General features: G+C 44.7%; 2 protein-coding genes across 3 annotated transcripts in view; one reads left to right on the forward strand and one right to left on the reverse strand.

Annotated features, from left to right (window-relative positions):
* Nucleotides 1-2,460: 2,460 nt before the first annotated feature.
* GTF2E2 (general transcription factor IIE subunit 2) overlaps nucleotides 2,461-22,071 on the forward strand; it is a 48,571-nt gene continuing 28,960 nt past the window's right edge. The window contains exons 1-2 of the mRNA XM_039540812.1: nucleotides 2,461-2,603; nucleotides 9,290-9,456. Coding sequence (XP_039396746.1) covers nucleotides 9,294-9,456 — 163 coding nt within the window. The 5' untranslated portion in view covers nucleotides 2,461-2,603; nucleotides 9,290-9,293. The remainder of the gene's footprint in view (nucleotides 2,604-9,289; nucleotides 9,457-22,071) is intronic.
* On the reverse strand, nucleotides 14,724-21,241 carry SMIM18 (small integral membrane protein 18). 2 transcript variants are annotated; one of them, XM_039540815.1, is made up of 2 exons: nucleotides 21,148-21,241; nucleotides 14,724-15,433 (listed from the first exon to the last, which is right to left on the reverse strand). In XM_039540815.1, exon 2 carries the CDS (start codon nucleotides 15,386-15,388, stop codon nucleotides 15,095-15,097), a length of 294 nt encoding a protein of 97 aa, XP_039396749.1. In that variant the 5' UTR covers nucleotides 15,389-15,433; nucleotides 21,148-21,241; the 3' UTR covers nucleotides 14,724-15,094. The 2 variants fall into 2 exon arrangements, with proteins under 2 accessions (XP_039396749.1, XP_039396747.1); XM_039540813.1 differs by having other exon boundaries at nucleotides 21,152-21,227.

The following is a 22,071-nucleotide window of genomic DNA, read 5'->3' on the forward strand; positions in this document are numbered from 1 at the left end:
ATAGCGTGGGTTGGATTTTTTTGAATTAGGGATCAATAAAAGTTAAAAATTCTGATTTGAAATGTAATGTCAAAATCAGCCAGCATACACCTGCAGCAGTAAGTTAGTCACCCACCAGACACAGTATAAGATACAGGAAAATGTTTCATAGCATTGGGCCAAGCAAAACTTCACCCAAAGGAACAATACAGTACCATGCTGTTCTGGGGGAGGAGCGTCAGCCTAATAAACCAAAATCATGTTATCTGGTAAAGGCCTCTCATAGTAAAATAAACAAAGAGCAGCATCCTTTTGTGCATCTGTGCTTCCTGGCACACCAGTTCCTCTTCACTCCAGCAGACAAGTGTGAAAAAATTGTGATAACTAATTCTAATTACAATAGTTAAGAGAAAGTATGAGCCACTCCCACAAGGTCAACCTTCATCCTCAGTCTGTGTGCTCTAGTTTAATACTGCGTGTGACTCAAGGAACTTCCACAGCTAATGTCTCCCATGGTTACTCTTGAGGGCATTCTGCACCAAAAAATTAAAAATTCTGCACATTTTTAAATTCTGAAAGTTTTATTTGTCAATAATTAAATGCAGAGGCTCCAGCATGACAGTGAGGGATCACAGGCTACTGGCTGCACGGAGGTGGCAGATGACACTGCAGATCCCCTGCCCCCAGGACAGGGACTTGGTGGTGACATTGCACCCAACCCTGACACAGTGCAAGAGACAGGCTTGCTCCAGAAACACCCCTGGTCCCCGCCCCTCCACACCAGTTGCATCAGGTGTGGGCAGGCAGGCTTAGCCCAGCAGCATCCACGTGTGGAGGAGCTTAGTTTGGGGGGGATCCAGGTGTGGGGTTAGAGAGTTCTGTGGGGGGCAATCTGGATGCACAGGGGCTCATTGGGAGGTCCGGGTTTAGAGGTACCTCTGTAGGAAGGCCCAGGTGAAGGTGGTTGGGCCTCAGCAGAGGGGGGTCTGGGTGTGGGGGGAAGGAGCTCAGCAGGGGGGTCAAGCTGCTGTGGGGGTTAGGTGGGGGTCCAGATGTAGCTAGTTGAGGCTCAGTAGGGTGGGGATGTGATGGGCCTGCTTAATGGTTGAGTCCCAGCTGCTGCTGCTACTGAGGGGATGCCACATGCCAAGCTCCTGCTTCCCGTCTCCCCACTGCCTCTTTGCCTTCCCCACTGCAACCTCCTCTATCCACTTCCCCTCACTCCTCCTTCCCCACTGCCTCTTCCCCGACCCCACCTCCCTCCCCCCGCAGGCATTCACCATTCACCACTGTACAGAAAACAGGATGGATTCCATGCAGGGTACCCAGCACACACACAAGGGGATAACAACTAGCATGAGGACCCAGGAGCTGGCATCCAGCTGCAGTCAGTGAGCCAGAATGGCATCCTCACCACTCTCCACCAGCCCTGCATCTCTGCCAGGGCGGTTTCCAGACCCCAGCGTGCCAAGCGTGCGCTTGGGGCGGCATTTTGCCGGCAGGGCGGCAGGCGGCTCCGTCGGACCTTCCGCAGTCAGGCCTGCGGGAGGTCCACTGGAGCCGCGGGATCAGCAGACCTCTTGCAGGCATGACTGGGGAGGGTAGGTTGGTCCTGCGGCTCGGGTCTGCAAGAGGTCCCCGGGAGCTGTGGGACCGGCGACCAGCAGCATGCACCCTGCGGCGTGCCGCCCTGCTTGGGGCGGCCGGATTCCTAGAGCCGCCCCAGATCTCTGCTCACAGAAATGGGAGGGGGGGCCTGTGGCATGTGACTCCATATGCCTCTATTTGGGGGGGTAGGGGGCAATGCTCCCCTGCTCTTCCAACTCTACCCGTGAACATCCCCAGCCCCCTCTCTGCTGGCTGCTCTGGGCACCTGAAACGATGCACCTGCACTGCTGGGAGACGGGGACGTGACCACTTCTGTGGCTTCCCGGTAATTTTCTGTGGGGAAGCAAAGAAAGCGGCTGGGGCATGAATTCTGCGTGTGCCCCGTGGGACAGACTCCCCCCCCCCCCAGTAACATTAAGGCTGTTACCGATCTTGAGGCAGTTACACGTGAAATGGAAGCGTCAAACTCCCAACAGCTCTGTAATGGCGCGGGCTTCACCCGAGGCTGGAGTCACCCTCCCGCGCCGCAGCGAGCCCTTCCCGGCGGGCACAAGCCCGCCCGTGCCTTGGGCCCCTGCCCCAGCCTCGCCGGGGGGGAGGGTCCCTGGACCCGGCACCAACTGACACTGGGGGGCACCTCATGAGGCACCGGCGCGGGAGGGGGGCAGAGAGCCCGGGCAGCGCCCACCGGCACCCACCGCTCCGCAGCTGCCTCGGGGGCCGGCGGCGGGTGTTGGGGGCTCGGGGCCCGGGCCTGTGCAGCCGCCGCCTCCAGTGGCCGGGCCGCCCCGCGCGCCTGCGTTGCTGTGGTAACCGAGTCTCGCACATCCGGCGGCAAAGGGCCGGTACGTCAGCGCGCGGCGCGGGTTCGCCGACGGCCGCGCGGGGCATGACGGGAAGAGCGGTGGGCGCCGCTGGGCCAATAGGAGAGCGGCAGCAGCGGCTGGAGCCTGCTGCGTCCCTTCCTGCTCCCCGGTGCCCCCCCGCCCCGCGCGTCGGGGCGGCCTCGCTCGCGGGTGAGTTCTCGTGCGCGAGCCGGGCGGTTGGAGCGGGGCAGCCAGGGAGCGCGAGGACATCACCCCTCTTCCCCTCCGAGCTGTACGGGCCGGGGGGGGGGGGCTGTGTGTCCCCCCCCACAGCTGCACGGGCGGGGGGGGGCCGGGTAGGGCCCCCCACTGAGCTGCACGGGCTGGGGGGGGCCCTGTCTGTCCCCCCACTGAGCTGCACGGGCTGGGGGGGGCCCTGTCTGTCCCCCCACTGAGCTGCACGGGCTGGGGGGGGCCCTGTCTGTCCCCCCACTGAGCTGCACGGGCCGGGGGGGGGCTATCTGTTCTCCCCCCACTGAGCTGCACGGGCTGGGGGGGCCTGTCTGTCCCCCCACTGAGCTGCACGGGCTGGGGGGGCCCTGTCTGTCTTGCCCTCCCCCGAGCTGCAGGGGGGGGGCTGTCTGTCTGTCTTTTCCTCTCCCAGAGCTGCATGGACTGGGGCGGATATCCCCTCCCCCCCCCCGCCGTGGGCTGGGAGGATTTCCCCAACCCCTCCCCCCAACTCCATGGGTTGGGGGGGGGGGGGCTCTCCCTCTTCCATCCTCCCCCAGAGCAGCGAGAGCAGATCCCCTGCCATCTCACCCTCCCCACACACACAGCTGCATGGCCCACAGTGGATCTCTCCTGCCCCCCTTCCCACAGCTGTATGTTCCCAAGGGGACCCCTTCCTTCCCCCCTTACTCACAGACATCAGGCGTGGGTCCTGCTGTTGTGCATAACCGGTCCCAGCGTAGTTGTAAAGGAGTGGATGGGGCCCACGAGAAAGCTGTCTGCAAACCTGTAGCCATGTCTCTACTGCTCTAACTGCAAAAGACAGTAGGGCTCATGGGTTTGCTACTTATTGCCAAGTGTCACTCAAACCAGACCTGCTGGAGCCATTTTTATAATGGGAGTGCTGAGAGCCATTGACCTAAACTGCAAACCCTGTCTGTAATGGAAACCACTTCAAACCAGAGGGTGCTGCACCTATGACTCAAACATCACCTTAGTGGACAATCGTGTGTGGTTCCTACCTGAGGCCCTCACTCAGTCCTCGGCCTTCTTACTGTCGTGGTGGCTGGGATTTTAAACATTTCTTGTTCCTTGTCCTACATGAGACACCCCCACGTGCTCCAGGGGGACCTGACAGATGGACTAGATGCTTAGCCTTGTCAATGCACAAAGTAAACAAACTCCAAAAAATAAAGCGAAGAAAAATAATCTTTCTGTTAACTGAGTGTTTGTAACAATAGTAGAAAGAAAATAAAAATTCAGACAAGTGATTAAACTGACGGTGTCCTTTGTAAATATCCATGAGCCCTGGAAAGTATGAAGCACAGAGTGAAGGGAGTCCCCACCTGTATTCAGTGCTTTTATCCCTATCCATCCTCTGTAGCCTCTAGCGTAAGGTCGGGGAACTTATGTTATGAAATTGCATCTCATTCACATCTTGAGCCCTATGGGGGTCTTGGTGATTTAGACTGCAACTGGGGTATCTAGTAACATTTTCCATCTATACATTTCAAGAAGGCCATGGAAACCCTCCCCACCGCCATACAGACACACACACAGCTAGATGGGCATAGGAGGGGAGGCACGCACACACACCCCCACAGGCTGCGTCCACAAGCAATCCAAGCAGCTTATAGATAGTACATTGCTAATATAGTTATAAAATATCCTGTGCTTGTTGTAAAGGTCCTGTAATGGGGCAGTGGCATGGACTGTACCTGTCTTTGGTTGTAAACTATTTTCTCGTTAAGGGAAGGCAAACTGAAAAACATTCTGAGAGTGTGTACGTTGGGGTGGCCAACGTGTGGCTCTGGAGCCACATGCGGCTCTTCAGAAGTTAATATGCGGCTCCTTGGGCAGGAGCTACAGGCACCAACTTTCCAATGTACTGGGGGATGCTCACTGCTCAACCCCTGGCTCTGCCACAGGCCCTGCCCCCACTCCACCCCTTCATGCCCCCTCTCCTGAGCCTGCTGTACCCTTGCTCCTCCCCCCCCCACCTCCTGCATGCCACGAAACAGCTGATCGGGAGGTGCAGGGAGGGAGGGGGAGGTGCTGATTGGCAGGGCTGCCGGTGGGTGGGAGGTGCTGGGAGCAGGGGTGCAGGGAGCTGACTTATTACTGTGGCTCTTTGGCAATGTACAGTGGTAAATTTTGGCTCCTTCTCAGGCTCAGGTTGGCCACACCTGGTGTAAGTGGTACATGCATAGTGGGTGGATGCTGCTTCCTAAAGTCAGTGAGACTTAGGCTTTTGAGCCTGTTTTACTTATTGCTATTTATTATTTGTATTCCCATAGTGCTTAGGAGCCTTAGTCATGGACCAGGAGCCCGTTGTGCTAGATGCTGTTACAAACTGAAGAAAAAACAGTCCGTGCCCCAAAGAGCTTACTTAGGAGCAGAGCAATTTAAATTACCAACTTTAATAATGATTTAAATCAGCAAGCAGGAAACCTTGATGTAAATCATCAGTTTTAATTTTCTTTTCCATTTGTAGTTTTTAGTTATTTTCCTGAAGAAAAGTTGATTTTTTCCCTTTACACTAAATTTGGTAAAAAGAATGAGGAATACTTGTGGCACCTTAGAGACTAACAAATTTATTTGAGCATAAGCTGTAGCCCACGAAAGCTTATGCTCAAGTACATTTGTTAGTCTCTACGGTGTCACAAGTACTCCTGTCCTTTTTGCAGATACACACAACTCATTTGGATTCAGAAGTATGCAATCAGGCAGTAGGAGAGAACAAAAACAATAAAGAGCAAATACAGTACGGTACTGTGTTAAAGAGAAATTGCTAATAAATGAAGGGAAAGCAGCATTTTTCTTCTTCATTATAAGATTCAAAGCTGTATTAAGTCATTGTTCAGTTGTAAACTTCTGAAAGAACTATGTTTTGTTCAGAGTTGCAAACATTTCAGAGTTACAAAGAACCTCTCCATTCCTGAGGTGTTTGTAACTCTGAGGTTCTACTGTACATCTGTTTCCCTCCCCCATACAGAACAGAAATATTTATGGAACACGTCTGTCTTTGCATTAGTATTGATAATTCTATCATTTTCATTGTCACCATAATAGAGGCTCAAATTAAATGTATACCCCAAATTTAAAAAACATAGGGGACCAAAAGCTTGCCACTATAGTTAAACAGCAAAGGACCAGAAATAGAGGCAAAAAGGCATCCTTTAAAAACTGGAATTCAAATCCTCATGAGGACAATAAAAAGCAGCATAAACTCTGGCCAGTCAAGTGTAAAAGTGTAATTAGGCAGGCCAAAAAAAGAATACGAAGAGCAACTAGCAAAGGTCTCAAAAACTAACAGTCAAAATTTAAGTACATCAAGCAGAAAACCTGCCAAACAGTCAGTGGGGCAACCGGACAATAAAAGTGCCAAAGGAGCACTCAAGGAAGATAAAGCCATTGCAAATAATTCACTTAGCTTCTCATTGGTCTTCACTACAGAGGTTGTGAAGGAGAGTCCCACACCTCAGCTGTTCTTTTTAGGCAACAGATCTGAGGAACTGTCCCAGACTGAGATGCCAGTAGAGGAGGTTTTGGAACAAATTGATAAACAGTAAAAAGTCACCAGGACCAGATGGTATTAGCTGGACAGTTCTGAAAGAACTCATATAGGACATAGCAGATCTATTAACTGTGATATGTAACCTGTCATTTAAATCAGCCTCTGTACTAGATGGAATTCACCCAAGAATTCTGAAGGAACTCAAATATGAAACTGCAGAACTAACAACTGTGGTCTGTAACCTATCACTTAAATCAGCCTCTGAACTAGATGACTGGGAGATAACTAATGTGATGCTGATTTTTGAAAAAGTCTCCAGAGGTGGTCCTGGCAATTAAAGGCAGGGATGCTGGAATAATCTGTATAGTGGGGATGCTGAGAGCCATTGAACCAAACTGTAAATCCTGTATATAATAGAAACCGCTTCAAGCCAGAGGTTGCAGCAGCACTCCTGGTTCCAGTACCTAGGATTACAGGCCAGTAAGACTAACTTCAGTATCTGGCAATTTGGTTGAAACTATAGTAAAGAACAGTATTATCGGAAACATAGATAAACATATATGTGGTAGAAGATTCAAAGTGACTTTTGTAAAGGGAAATCAAGGCTTGCTAATCTATTAGAATTCTTTGAGGGGATCAACAAACGTGGACAAGGGGGATCCGGTGGATATAGTGCACTTGGACTTTCAGAAAGCCTTTGCCAAGGGCCCTCACCAAAGGCTCTTAAGCAAAGTAAGAAGTAATGGGGAAAGAGGGAAGGTTCTCTCATGGATCAGTAACTGGTTAAAAGACAGGAAACAAGGGGTAGAAATAAATTGTCAGTTTTCACAGTGGAGAGAGGTAAATAGTGATGTCCGTCTGGGATCTGTACAGGGAGCAATGCTGTTCAACGGATGCATACATTATCTGGAAAAGGGGGTAAACAGTAAGGAGGCAAAATTTGCATACGATATTAAATTACTCAGGCCAGTTAAGTCCAAAGTAGTCTGCAAGGAGTTACAAAGGGTACTCAGAAAACTGGGTGAGTGGGTAACAAAATGGCAGATGAAATTCATTGTTGAAAAATGCAAAATTATGCATATTTTAAAACATAATCCCAGCTATACATACAAAAGGATGGGATCTAAATTAGCTATCACCACTCAAGAAAGAGATCTTGGAGTTATTGTGGATAGTTGTCTGAAGACATCTGCTCAACGTGCAGCGGCAGTCAGAAAAGCTAACAAAGTTAGGAACCATTAGGAAAGAGAATCAGACAGTAAATATAATGCCACTGTATAAATCCATGGTACACCCACACCTTGAATGTTAGTTGCCTGCAGTTCTGGTTGCCATATCTCAGGATTGGAAAAGTTACAAAGAAGGGCAGCAAAAATTATTAAGGGTATGGAACAGCTTCCATATGAGGCGAGATTAACAAGACTGGGACTTTTCAGTTTGGAAAAGATGAGTAAGGGAAGGGGGATATCACAGAGGTCTGTAAAATCATGAACGGTGTGGAGAAAGTGAATAAGGAACTGTTATTTACTCTTTCCCGTAGCACAAAAATCAGGGATCACCTGATGAAATTAGGTTTAAAGTAGGTTTAAAACAAACATATGGAAATACTACTTCACACAGTCCACCCGTGGAACTCCTTGCCAGGAGATGCTGTGAGGGCTGAAAGTATAATTCCAAAAAGAATTAGATAAATTCGTGGAGGATAGGTCCATCAAAGGCTATTAGCGAAGATGATCTGGGATCTAACACCATGCTCAGGGTGTCCCTAGGCTGTGATTGTGAGAAAATAGGAGTGGATGACAGGGGATGGATTGCTCATTAATTGCCGTATTCTGTTCATTTCCTCTGAAGCACCTGGCATTGGCGACTATCGGAAAACAGGATACTGGGTTAGGTGGACCATTGGTCTGACCCAGTATGGCTGTTCTTATGTTATGTTCCTCTAGTAATGGACCAATAGCATAGTTAGGATTCTTTTGTTCCTAATATTAAAAAAAAAAAAATCTCCTTAACTCAGCTGGCCATAGATTTCTCCTTGTGCTTCCCTTATCAATTTTCTGCATTTCCTAACTTCTGATTTATATTCATTACTATCCCTTTTATTGTTTTATTTGGTATAACTGTCTTACCTCCCATCTAAACCTGATCAGTTTTTTATCAAATATGGCCACCTTCCTTAATTGTGCAATTTTGGCTTTTGGGGCAGCTAGTAAGGTGTTTGTAAACAATTCTCAATTATCATTCAGAGTTTTCTTTTTAAATTCTTCCTCCCAGCTGATTTGTCTCAGGTGTTCCAGAATGAAACAAAAAGATTGAAACACCCTGCTGCCAGAAGTCCTCTAGGATTAGCAATAAGAGGTTCAGTTTACAGTGAATTAGTTTAGTTGTTCATTATTTGTTTTGTGATAGCACTTAGGAACCCCAGTTTTCCCAAAGTTAGTAGAAGGCGGTAGTGCAAAAATCAGGGGAAGATTTATAGTGGAAAATTAGCCTCAGAGGTCACTCGGGAGAGACTAGTATCCTTATCTAAGCATCCATTTTTATGATTGAGATTATTAAAACAGCAAGATTGTGAAAATATCTAACTTTTCACCACATATGCTTGTTATATGGATTTCCTTGAGTCTGAATTGTGAAAATAGACTTGTCACTTTCACTTTTGTTTGTAGTCAGTCTTGTTTTTCTCCTGCAATGATACAGTAATACAGTATATATGAATTGTAAACAAACCCGAATAAAATTTGTTTCATTTGAATTATAAAGATCACAAAAATGTTTTTATTAACATTGTATTTAGAAAAAAGCTTTGTTTTTTGCAAAGCCTAAAATTCAAGGTCAAACTAATAGACGTTATCTGTTTTTGTTTTGTTTTCTGCATATTTATAGACACAGTTACTAAGAATGACCTCAGAAAATCATGCACTGATGTGTTAGCTTTTCAAATTCTTGTTTTGGAGAATAACAACTTTGTACATTTGAAATTGCATTTTAAAAGTGCCCCTTTTCCCGTATATTACCTCTCAAAAAGAGGCATTTGTAAATTCCGTAAATAAGGGAATTTATAATAAAATACTAAAATTCTGTTCACTTTAGATACCTGATTGACCTTTTTGATTTTGATTTTCCCTATTCCTTTTTCTCATGACAGAATTATGGATCCAAGCCTGCTAAGGGAACGAGAGCTATTCAAAAAACGAGCGCTCTCCACTCCTGCTGTAGAAAAGCGTACGGCACCCTCGTCTGAGTCAACATCTTCCAAAAAGAAAAAAGCAAAACTAGAGCAGGGTGGATCATCAGGCTCAAAACAAAACGCAGGTTGGTGAAAGTACCTCTGATTGTTTCTTTCCATCTGTCCACATACCCTATTGGGTCAGTCTTTCAGTAAACTTCCTGTGTGGCCAGAGCCATTCTCCAAAGATATGATCCTCTAGGATTCTTATGCTTGGGTCTTAGCTCCTGAGCATGAGAGTGCAGGAACTTCTACAACTCTTAAAGAATTTTGACTGTAGAGGATGGAGGTAGAGTGTGGGTCAGGCCTTGTACTGTAAGTGACATGCCACCCTCTGGATGATGTAAATGGTGGTCTCTGGACTTTACAGCCAGTTTATGCTTGACCCTGCTTCATGAAGAAGCTCCTGGTGTGCTATGGTTGTGCATCACTCCTGCTCTTTTTACTGTATGCTTTCCAGTGTGTTCAGCTTTCCACCCATCTTTCCTTTTATTTAGGCTACTATACTGGTGCACATCACTGTACCATCTCAGGTCTGATCTACGCTTAAAACTGGGATCGACATAGCTACTGCTCTCCTGAGCACCATAGCTATGCTGATATAAACCCTCAGTGTAGATGCGGGTATGTCAACGGAAGAACGCTTATGTCGACCTCACTCCATCGCTCAGGGAGGTAGAGATACTACAGCAATGGGGAAACCGCTTCCGTCAGTGTAGTGTGCATCTAAACCATGGGGTTACAGCTGCATAGCTGCACCACTATAGTTCCCATAATAGAGACAAGCCTTGAGTGTCTCCCAAGAGTAAAGTCAACAAAAAAGTGATCTCTCTCTTCCTTCCTTGCCAATGGGCTAGCTAAGATTTTTTTTTAATAAAAAGGTGTAAGCTTGGAGAAAGAACTGGGTTTTATATTTCGCTTTGTGTGCGATGTGGTTAGGGTCGTTCTTGTTTTGTCTGGCAGTAAGTCTTGATCTATCAGCCGGGGAAGGTTCTGTAACCTGTGGTCACAAGTTGCTCTGTATTGGCCAATAGTTTCACTGGAATCAGAAAGAGAGAGAGATGGTGTCTCAGTAGCTAAGGCCAGTTCCATGCAGAGTTTGGCAAAGCACGTCAGATGTCTTTAAACTGACTTCCATGTTCAGTGAAGAGCCAACAGAGAGCAGTGAATAGAAGTGATGTGGTCCTGGTGACCTGTATGTCTGAGCACAGGGACAGCTGTATTCTGCAGTCAACTTGATAGGTTGCCAAAGGCCTTTGCTGCAGTGCAGTCCTGCAGCATATTATTGATTATTTTGGTGCTCTAGCATTCTGGTGTGCCTCTCCGCTGCTTATTTTTCCTTCTGAGTGCATTTTCGACCTATCAGTGTCTGCCTCAGTCTTTCTCACTGATTTTCTGTTTTTTCTTGATGCACCCTATCTTTGTTGCAGGGAAGTTGTTTGAAAAAAGACTGCTCAGTGATTTCAAGACATGACCGTACGGCAGAACTATGTCAGTGACAGATGACAGTATGCTCTATCTGCCTAGATATTGACCATAATAAGCAGAGTATCAGAGTTGGCTGCAGATGTCATCCTGTGCCTGGAAGAAAAATGCAGCGTGCCTCTGAACCCTCCTTTAGAGACCTCCGGGGGACTCTTGTGCCCTGAGAATGTTGTTATTGGTGCAGGAAGCTGTGGTTTTGACATTGCCACCCCAGCGCTCTTGCACTGGTGACTTTGGCACAGTCAGCGTTGATGCTTGCCCTGAAGCTGTAAAATGCTCCAGATTCCCAAAGGGTTAGCAGTGACACCATGGGGGAAGGGGCACACACCTTACCATTGCCACAACTACCCTACACCACACACCAGGACCTTAACTTTTCCCCAGTAGGGATGCCAGCCTTCCATCATCTCCTTTACCCCAACCTACCCTCTCTCAGCATAACCAACTACTATATCAAACATCCACAAGTACTAATGTTGGATAAATATAATCTGGGAAAGGGGTGTGTGTGCAAAACAGCAAAGAGTTTAAGTTGTGGTCTGTAGTGTAGGGTGGTATTGTTAACAGTAAAGTGTATGCCTGTGGGTGGGGGGGAGGAAAGGTTGTGTACTGTTGAAGGGCATACTTTTTCATTTCCTTGCTTCTGTGGATTTGAGTCATGTATTTTGTGTGTGTAAGAACTGTAACTACTTAGCTGTATTTTGGGTATTTAGGTCAAAGCAACTCATTGGAAAGATATTTAATCTTTTATGTCAGTGTCAGACCCAGCCAGTATCTGAAGTGTTCAGTACTGCTACCGTGTGTCCTAAAAGGAATGAATTTGGTCTGATTTTAGTTCTGCGTGAACAGTTGTTTTGGATCTCTTTTTGTCCGCTTAATTACCTCCCTCCCCAAGTCCTCCTCACTACCTCCTTTCTCAATCACTGGAGACAACACCACCATCCTGCCTGTCACTCAGGCCTGTAACCTGGGGGTCATCTTAGACTTGGACCTCTTTCTAAGCCCTTATGTCCTACCACAGTCTGGGTGTAGGGCTCCATAGTCCAAAGGTCCTCTGTCCTCTGCCTCTTGTCTGCAGCGGCAGTCAAAAAAGTAACAGAATGTTGGGAATCATTCAGAAAGGGATAGATAATAAGACAGAAAATATCATATTGCCTCTATATAAATCCATGGTATGCCCACATCCTGAATACTGCGTACAGGTGGAGTCGCCTCATCTCAAAAAAAGATATATTGGACTTGGAAAAGGTTCAGAAAAGGGCAACAAAAATGATTAAGGTTATGGAACGGCTGCCATATGAGGAGAGATTAATAAGACTGGGACTTTTCATCTTGAATAGGAGACGACTGAGGAGGGATATGATAGAGGTCTATAAAATCATGGCTAGTGTGGAGAAAGTAAATAAGGAAGTGTTATTTACTCCTCCTCATAACACAAGAACTAGGGGCCACCGAATGAAATTAATAGGCGGTAGGTTTAAAACAAACAAAAGGAAGTACTTTTTAACACAACGCACAGTCAACCTGTGGAACTCCTTGCCAGAGGATGTTGTGAAGGCCAAGACTATAATAGGGTTCAAAAAATAATTAGATATATTCATGGGGGATAGGTCCATCAATGGCTATTAGCCAGGATGGGCAGGGATGGTGTCCCTGGCCTCTTGTTTTCCAGAATCTGGGAATGGGCGACAGGGGATGGATCACTTGATGATTACCTGTTCTGTTCATTCCTTCTGGGGCATTGGCCACTGTCAGAAGACAAGCTTCTGGGCTAGATCGACCTTTGGTCTAACCCAGTATGGCCGTTCTTATGTCTCCTCGGCCGCCAGCAGTCCCCACAGCTCCTGAGGGCATTCATCTGAGAGTGGTCCTGGCAGTTCCATGGGATACTTGTCCATCTCCTTCAACTGCAGGATGTGGCTCCACTTGGGGGCTAGTCCGGGATCCTGCAAAGATCTCTGCTCCCTGGAAGAGATGTCTGCTTCCTCCCGTGTTCCAGCCCCAACTGAGCTCTGGGGCTCTGCTTTTATATTTCCTGTCCCATCCTGGGACTTCCAGTATGTGGGGTGGGGAGGTTTTAAGTTTGCCCACCGGAGGAGTATAGTGGTCCCTTGCTCTCTAGTTCAGGGGGAGGCTGCTCCACCTCACTACACCTCCCCCTTCATGGAGTTACGGGCTTACCCTGTGCTTGGTCTTCCTCTTGCTTCTAATGTGTTTGTATAATGTTTTCTTGTTACCCTTTATGGCTCTAGCTCATTTAATCTCGTTTTGTGCCTTGATCTTTCTAATTTTGTCCCTGCATACTTGTGTTATATTGTTTATATTCGTCCTTTGTAATTTGACCTAGTTTCCACTTTTTTAGGGCTCTTTTTTGAGTTTCAGATCATTAAAGATCTCTGGGTTAAGTCAAGGTGGTCTCTTGCCATACTTTCCATCTTTCCTACGCAGTGGGATAGTTTGTTCTTGTGCCCTTAATAATGTCTCTGAAATACTGCCAACTCTCTTGAACTGTTTTTCCCCTTAGACTTGCCTCCCATGGGATCTTACCAGCTCCCTGAGTTTGCTAAAGTCTGCCTCCTGCTGTTCTCCCTCCTACCATTCCTTAGAACCATGAACTCTATCATGTCATGATCACTTTTACCCAAGATAGTCCTTGGATCTGTCAATAATATGTATTTCATGGCAAGGAAAGATTGATAAGAGAGTCTAAAATAGTCAAAGTTGTGCTAACTCTGGACAGCTGGGGCCTGGTCTGTACTACAGAGTTAGGTTGACATAAGGCAGCTAACGCTGACCTAACTCTGTAAGCGTCTACACTAAAATGTAGCTCCCATCAATGTAACTTGCCCACTACACTGACTTAATAACTCCATCTATGCAAGAGGAATAGTGCTTAGGTCGATGCAGTTAAGTCAATGCATTGTCAGTGTTCATACTGTGTTGCTTACATTGACTGTTCCTGCCTTTCAAAAGCCATCCCACAATGCCCTACACCGATATTTAAATCGGTGTGAGCGCTCCTGGTGAGGATGCACACTGCCAACACAAGGAAGGTAGTGTGAACACGCAAAAGAGGTTTAATTACTGTGGTGGCTGTATGTCAACGTAACTTAAATCAACTTAATTTTGTAATGTAGGCTTGCCCTAATATAGAAACTCGATACATCCAGCATGAAAGTGTGTTCTAATGTCTGTAGCCAAGAACAGTGGATCTGTAACTCAAAAGGCAATCCCCTTGACTGCTAGAAGTGTGGGAGGGAATCAGTGTGGAATGATCTGTGAAATTATGGACTTGGAGACAGGAAGATGTGGGAGGGAATCTCTTGGGTGATATGTTCTTGTATGGGGGGTGAAAAGATACTCATTTGCCTCCAGACAGTACTCTTGATGAAACACTCCTTTGTGGAAATATTGAGGTGACCTCACTCTGATGTGATAACAAACTCTAACACCTCGGAATTAATAAGCAGTTTGGGTGAGGGATAGGGTAGGACTTCTCTGAACTGCAGGGAGAACTGTCAGGTCCTTCCAGGAAGTGGAAGTGGTCAGAGAGATACTTGCTTTCTGGTGATGAACATTTTTCTTTTTTAATCTAATAAGAAAGCCTACCTCACTGGGCTTTGCAAAATATTCAGATGCAATGTGTAATGAAAACCATTTATTTTGTTTTACTGACATTTTTTCCTTTTCATAAACTTGTTTTTAAGAAGACTACTATTGTTTGAGTAAATTTTGTGCAAACTTCCCCCAACAGGAGAGGTGCTGAAAGGTAAGTTGTTTCTGGAATCCAACCCACCTCTCCTGATTTCGGGCACTCATGGACAGAAGTATCCTTTCACATTAAGGTGTATTGCATGGGGTTGTGGCAGGAAAACATATGGAAGAAACCTATAGACCAAGGAGGAGACATGAGATGGCAGGGGTGAGGGTGACAATCAGATTGATCTGTATTTCTCCAATTAAGCAACGCTGTGAATTGTTCAGATGAACAAATATTTACTCTAGTAATCAAATATAGATGACAAAAGTTCATTTAAAAACAAAAATCTTTCTTCCCACAGAACATTCTAACAGGTGGGCCATATAAAGATTTTGCTAGCCATTCAAGTTCACATCCAGAAGTGAAATAATTGTTGCTAATAATGATTAAGGCCCAAAGAGCACATGACTTGCTCACAAGATGCAAGAGGCTTCATTTTGTTTGTTGGTTCTTCTGTGAGTTCTAGTGATCAATCATTACTACACCACTTCTGTTTCTCTCTTCCTAAATCTTCCCATCATGGTTCTAACTGGGTTGGATTCATTCTCTAGGTCTTTCATGGTTTTATTTTTCACACAGCAGCAACAGTCAAGCAACTCGTAAAGGAAAGCCAACACCACCAGAGAAACGACAGTAAAGATAAATATAACCAGAATAATAAAGCAGGCAGTGTTCCAGTTATCATGGAAAGGGTAAATCTTTTGCACTTGAAAACCAAGGTATTGGAAAAGGGACGTAGTCTGGTTCCAGTGACCGTTGTTGAAGGTTGCCATGCTTGGAGAGTCCTTTTATTGTGCTCACTGCAGCAGAGCTATAGGCTAAAACAAACAGAGAAACAAAGGTGATGTTTTTAGCTTCTAAAATGTCAGTTTTTTCTTTTACCAACTAAGTTGGAACTCGAATTATTTTCCCTATTTGGAAGAGTTTACTTTCAGAATGACAGCTAATTTCCTGTGGCAAGCAGTGAATATTTTTTGAACTGGAGAGCTTTGGACATGTACATACTCTTTGAAGTGAAGCTGCATTAATCTGTCTTTCTACTTTGCTTTAACTCAAAAATGTATTGGATCAAAATGCACAGTTTGACTGTGTGATGACTTTTTGAAATATATTTTATTGCAAGACTAATACACCGCAGCATGTGTCAATAAAGTTAAGGAGCATCTCTCACTTATTCCAAAGCTATGCAAAGAAGCAGTCTTACAGAGATTATTTCCATCTGCATGGGATGATTTTAGAAACGGGCTATTTGTTACTCTTAAATGTTCTAGTGTTTTAATGGTTTGAAAACCCTCTCTGTGCATGTGACGTTTCTAGCAAAACGAGGGATCCATGTGCTATTACTAATGTGTGCATCCTAATGACTGGAATGATTAATGTGGTATTCGTCTATGTTCTTCCATTTGTAAGGGTTTTTCTCTCCAGCTCTATGAGAGAGAATTTGTGATTTTAAGCACAGTACAGTTCCATTCATCAGAATGGTCTGGGGGCCATCTGATTCCTTTCGGTAACTGCGCGTTTGGATAAATGGAAGTGCTATGTTAAGCTGCAGGATTTCTGGGTAGGATGAGGAAAGGAGGGAGGCAGAGAGGAGAGTGGAAGAGAGAAGGAGCCTTGTTAATGCTGCTTTAGTAGGGTGACCAGATACCCTGTTTTTAAAGGGACAGTCCCGTTTTTTGGGACTTTTTCTTATATAAGCACCTATTACCCCCCACCCCCTGTCCCGTTTTAACCCTATGCTTTAGTGCTTCCCAGCACCGTCAGCATTAGGGGAGGGAGCTGGCCATTCCCCTTGGTATTTGTATTGGTGTCTGCAGAGCCCAGGGCTGTCAGTGTTGGGAAGCATTCAAGCAGCACCTCTCCCATCTTCTTTCCTTCCCCTTTTCTCTCCCTTCCCCTCTCCTTTGCCTCCTTTCATTTCCCTCCCTCCTTTCCTCATCCTATTTGGAAATCCTTCTACATCACAGTTCCCGCAGCCTTAATGTTAGTTAATCAGTTGGTATGTAACTGACATAGGGCTACGTGGGGGACAGAGTGTTGTTTTGGATAACTAGGCTGTCTGGGTTATTTGAATTTCATTAAGTGGAATTACAGTACATTTAGAAATTGTAACTGTCTTGGAGAATGAGTTTCCAAAAACAAGGCTGAACTTTCAGCTGCTCTCCAGGTTTATAATACAATGTCCTTACCTCCTCTGTAAGCACTAGTATTGCTCTTTTGGTTAACACACAAGCTTCCTAACACATTAAGGGCCAAATTCTCATAGCGTTCAGCACGCAGCAGCTGAGTGGCACTGTGACCCCGTGTGTTAGGTTGCTACGCCTGGAGTGGGAGCTAGGCCTGGCACTGCAGGACTGTAGCTGCTCCCACCAGGTGGGTGCGTGGCAGGCTCACTCTCCAGCCCGTCACCAATGACCCATCGCCTCCCTCTCCCCCAGTTGCAAAACCTGGCTCTGCCACTGCTTGGCATTGGTCTAACTGCTTTCCTTGCTTTAGGGAGGCAGCAGGATTTAGATACATGAACTTCTGGAACTGAGCCTAGAACAACATTGTATTGAAGGACTGGCTGCTGACTGAACTAAAATGGGAAAGGGAGCCCCGTGCAGCTTGGTGTTTTCTTAAATTGGGGGTTGGGAGAAAGGGTTACCTCTTCCAGCACCTCTGAGGGTAGAATGGGAGAGGGCTCAGATGATGAAAAGAGGAAGGGAGAGATTAAAGCACAGTTTTTACTCTGCTCTCATCCCTCACCTTAGAATATGAAAGACAAATGTACTTGTTAAAATACTATGAATTAAGTCATACATGCAGAGGAGCAGGCTAAGAGCTGCTTTGGATATCTTTAAGATGAATTGAAATATATATTTTTAATACCAAAAAAACTATTTAGGAATTTCAGTTATTAACATGATATGCTACCTTTACAGTCCAACAAATATTTGTAAAAGTGAGTTGAAAACTGGTTCTGCTCATGCATGAGTTAATTATATCAATCATTTCTAGAGAAGGGAGGAATGTGCATTTTTCCTTTTTAAAAAGAGCATTTATTTCTTTTAACTCTGAATTTCCTGACTTATGAACAGTTTTAAACATCAGTCATAGTAGAGTATTTTAGTTTTTGCATAGTATAGAGGACCCGGAGTGCCTCCATAGTTAAGAGCTTGTCTACACAGGGACATCCAGGAAAATTAATCTGAATTAACTAAAGGTGTGAATTTGAAATGGATTAGTTAAACTGCATTAACCCCCTCAGCGAACACCCTCATTCAAAATTAAAGTGGTTTTAATTCTCTTTAAACTAATACGCACAATAGCACCAAATTAAAATCACACAGACAACCTTCATTCTGGTGTTTTCTCTCGAGAGCATGATTGTGCAGCCTTAATGTTTTCTTTTGTATGTAAATTAATATGTAAATTTTGCTACACAAACTTGGTACAGGAAGATTGAAGGTTAGGTAAGAGAGGCTAGAAGTCTCTTGCATGTTATACTCGTGCAGGTGGGATATGATGTAGCATTAATAAAATCAGAGCTATATAGCTAATTAAGGAAAGATGCTCAGTTTGATTGTAAAAAATGTATGTTTTGTACTGCGTATAACTACACTGGACATGAGGCAACTTTGTTCACTTAAAAGTTGAAATTCTTTACAAAAATCTTAAGATAAAGTGATTTTTGTTTTGTAGATAAGACAACGAATAAAGACGTAGCCTATTAAGAAGTCCACCTGGTTACCTTTTATTTAACTTTACTTAATCAAAATGCTACACGACCAGAAAACATTGATGTTTTGTTTACAAAATTGGAAACCAAAATATATGGATAATTGAAAGGAAAAATGATAAAGCCCAAATTTCATATTGCTACCTATTTTAAACAGTTTGTCTATGAATTTACCAATAATAAAATTGGGCCATTATTAATATAAAACAGGAAACAGCCAGTATGTAGGGGGTAGAGCTGGCAGCAGGTATGGTATTGACACCCTTACTTCTGTGCTGCTGCTGGCAGTGGCGCTGCCTTCAGAGCTGGGTGGTCAGAGAGTAGCGGCTGCTGGCTGGGTCCCAGCTCTGAAGGCAGCACCGCCACCAGCAGCAGTGCAGAAGTAAGGGTGGCAATACCATGCTTGCTGCAGGGCTCTACCCTCTACTCTTTCCTTCCTTATTTTTTCTGTCCCATTTTTCCAGGGCACCCCTCCCAAGCTTTGTGCCCTGGGCAGCTGCCCCGCTTGCCCCGTCCTGGTGACAGCCCTGTAGTTGCACCAAATTGTCTGGTTATCAATAAATAAATAAAATAAAATGAAGTAAAATCACAGGCATATCATAATAGTTGAGTGTTTATATTGTTCCAGCAAATTTTTCTTAAACAAATAGGTCTGCTGTGGCTTTTCCAAATTACTGCAATTAATAAAGGTCCATTATTACTTTTTCACAATTTTCCATGTCTTGTCCACAGCTCAGCCGCTATTATTTGAAGATCATCCCACGATTTGGGTAGTGTCTTAGCTATCATTAATTTTTAAACTCTAGTAACATGAGTTGTAAGACAATATTTTTAACTCCTTTGATATCTGATAGCTAGTGATATGATATACCAACTGTTTTGAAGCTAGTGCTTAGCACTTCTTAAATCAGGGTGGGCAAACTTTTTGGCTTGAGGGCCACATCTGGGTATGGAAATTGTATGGTGGGCCATGAATGCTCACGAAATTGGGGGGTTGGGTTGTGGGAGGGGGTGAGGACTCCAACTGGGGGTGCGGGTTCTGGGGTGGGACCAGAAATGAGTTCAGGATGCAGGAAGGGGCTCTGGGCTGGGGCAGGGGTATGGGTGGAGGGGGTGAGGGCTCTGGGGTGCAGGAGGGTGGGACTGAGGGGTTTGGAGGGCGGGAGTGGGATCAGGGCTGGGGCAAAGGGGTTGAAGTGAGGGAGAGGGTCCCACTTACCTCAAGCAGCTCCCGGAAGCAGCGGCATGTCCCCCCTCTGGTTCCTATGCAGAGGCATGGACAGGAGGCTCTGCACGCTGCCCCACCTGCAGGTGCTGCCCCTGCAGCTCCCATTGGCCCTGTTTGCTGGCCAATGGGGGCAGTGCTTGGGGCGGTGGCAGCGTGTGGCGCCCCCTGGCTGCCCATATGCATAGGAGCCAGAGGAGGGACATGCCGCTGCTTCCAGGAGCCGTGCAGAGCAAGCCCCCGACCCCACTCCCTGGCAGGAGCTTGAGGGCTGGATTAAAACATCTGAAGTGCCAGATGTTGGCCCATCCCTGTCTTAAATAGTGGCTAGGAAAATTAACTATCTCCATTGAAGAGAGAATTTCAGATAATTCTACTTTATAAACATATTTGTGGCAGGGGTCCGGTTACTCAGCTGTAGGCCGATTTTGATAATGTTCTAGAGGTGTTGGCTCTCCCCTAGTGACTATAATCCCCCAGATGTGATTAAAGCCAAGACAGCTGTTTAGTCATCTACCAACACTGTAGTAATCATAAAATACAAGACTAAAGACTTCATTGCTAATCCATCAAAATTAACTGCAGCACTGATAAGGTAAGAAAGGACACATCTTTGAAAACTGTCATAGAAACTTGGGTTCGACACAGTTGCATTTTAATTCTAATTGCAGTAGGAATATTTAAAATTTACGGTGAGCCAATTTGATTAGTATGCGTTGCAGGTATTGTGCATGAACGAAATCTAGTAGCAGTTAAATATTTAATTTAGTTCTATAATTTCTATAATAGGTTTTAATTTAAAAATCATTCTTTGGATGCTATGATAATGTTAGCTTACTTGAAATTGTATTCAGAGGAGCAGTCGCAAAATGACTCATTTTAATGCAGTGCTGAGGAAGTCTCAAATAAGAAACAACTGGACAAACATCTTCGTGTAATGGTATCTAGAAATCTCTCATGGATTCTAACCTGTCTATCTGCATTGTGCAGATGGATTAACACTCTGATATTTACCCCAGTAATACATTAAGTGATAAGGTTGATTTTCATGCTAGTCTAGCAAACCAATTCTTTAGAACACATTTGTAGCCTAGCTAGGCAGTATACAGTCTCATTCTTAAGCAATTTAGTGATGCTTTATTGTTTGTATTTGAAAAATACACCCTCTAACATTTTGTTTTTTGTTACAGAATTAGCTTTTTTTTTTTTTAAATAAAAAGATGATTTTTAGCATCTATTTAAAAACAGTCAGAATCAAATAAATGGAACATGAAGCTGCAAGAAATGAGCTACTGGCTAGTAAACATCAAATACATTTTGTTTACTGCGCATTGGCTCGGGTGTATTGGGTTTCTTGTAAGATGGAGGGGTCATCAATTTTCCATTAATGCACAGATGGTAAAAGTGCATGTCTGATAGTAGCAGATTAAGGATTGTAGGAGAATAAAATCCTGCTTAACACAAAGAAAATTTGTGCTGGCTTTTATAGGAGAAAGGCTTTATATGGAGTTCTTTTCTAAGCTAAAGATATATTTTCTTTCAATAATCAATATAAACATAAGACAATTTTAAAAAATGGTACAGACCTACCTCTTGTCTGAAAGGATGCTGAAAGAGCGCTGGTCTGCTCTGTTTTTTGGGGGTTTTTTAGTGCAGCCTATGGCACAGCTAAAATGGAGCTTTGCTACTATTGGCCAGAGCATAATGCTGCTGACAACTTCCTTTATGCTCATTTGCATCAAACTCACTACCCCAGGAGTAAATCATTCATAAATTTAAATGGTATTGTATAGGATGATAAACCTGCTCTCCCCACCCCGTATCTTATTCTTTTACCATGTGAGCTTTTTAACGATGAGGTATATTAGTGATACAGTGGTTGTTAACATGCTTTAGCTTTGAGGTGGAAGACAGTGAATCAGAGCATGACATTTGAAATGTTAATACCTGCAGATTTCTGTTTCTATTCAGTATTATATTTACTTACGATAAACTGTAAATGTGCCACAGTCTGGTAGATTAAACAGGTTAATAGGAAACAATATTACTGCCTTTGATTTAATTCTTGGACAGAACCGTTACATAATGTGTTTTCTTAACCATAAGTTATCAGTTGTGGAGGTAGAGGTGCTCCCTAATTTTTGTTTTACTGATCTCTTAGGTCTGTAACCATTAAGATTTTTTTCTTTGGTAAATTTCCTTCATAGAGAGAATTTTTTTAAAAAATTGATTGATACAAAATAAAAGCGGCTTGCTTTTGTTTCTTTGTTTTCCAACTTCTCAACTGAAGTTTCTGGAGAGGGTCTATTGTGTTATCCCTGGATTTATACTGTGTAAGGTCTATGATATAAATAATAATATATAAACCAGTTATTCGATTAATCGTGTGTGTTACATTTCCTGTTACTTCAGCTTCCTCCGTTGGTCCATGTCCTTCTGCTTACTCTTCAGGGAAGTCATAATCTTGAAGTTATGACATGACAATCTGATTCTGGATTTTTGACATGGCG

This window comes from Mauremys reevesii, linkage group 5 (assembly GCF_016161935.1).
Source record: "Mauremys reevesii isolate NIE-2019 linkage group 5, ASM1616193v1, whole genome shotgun sequence".
NCBI classification, from domain to species: Eukaryota; Metazoa; Chordata; order Testudines; family Geoemydidae; genus Mauremys; species Mauremys reevesii.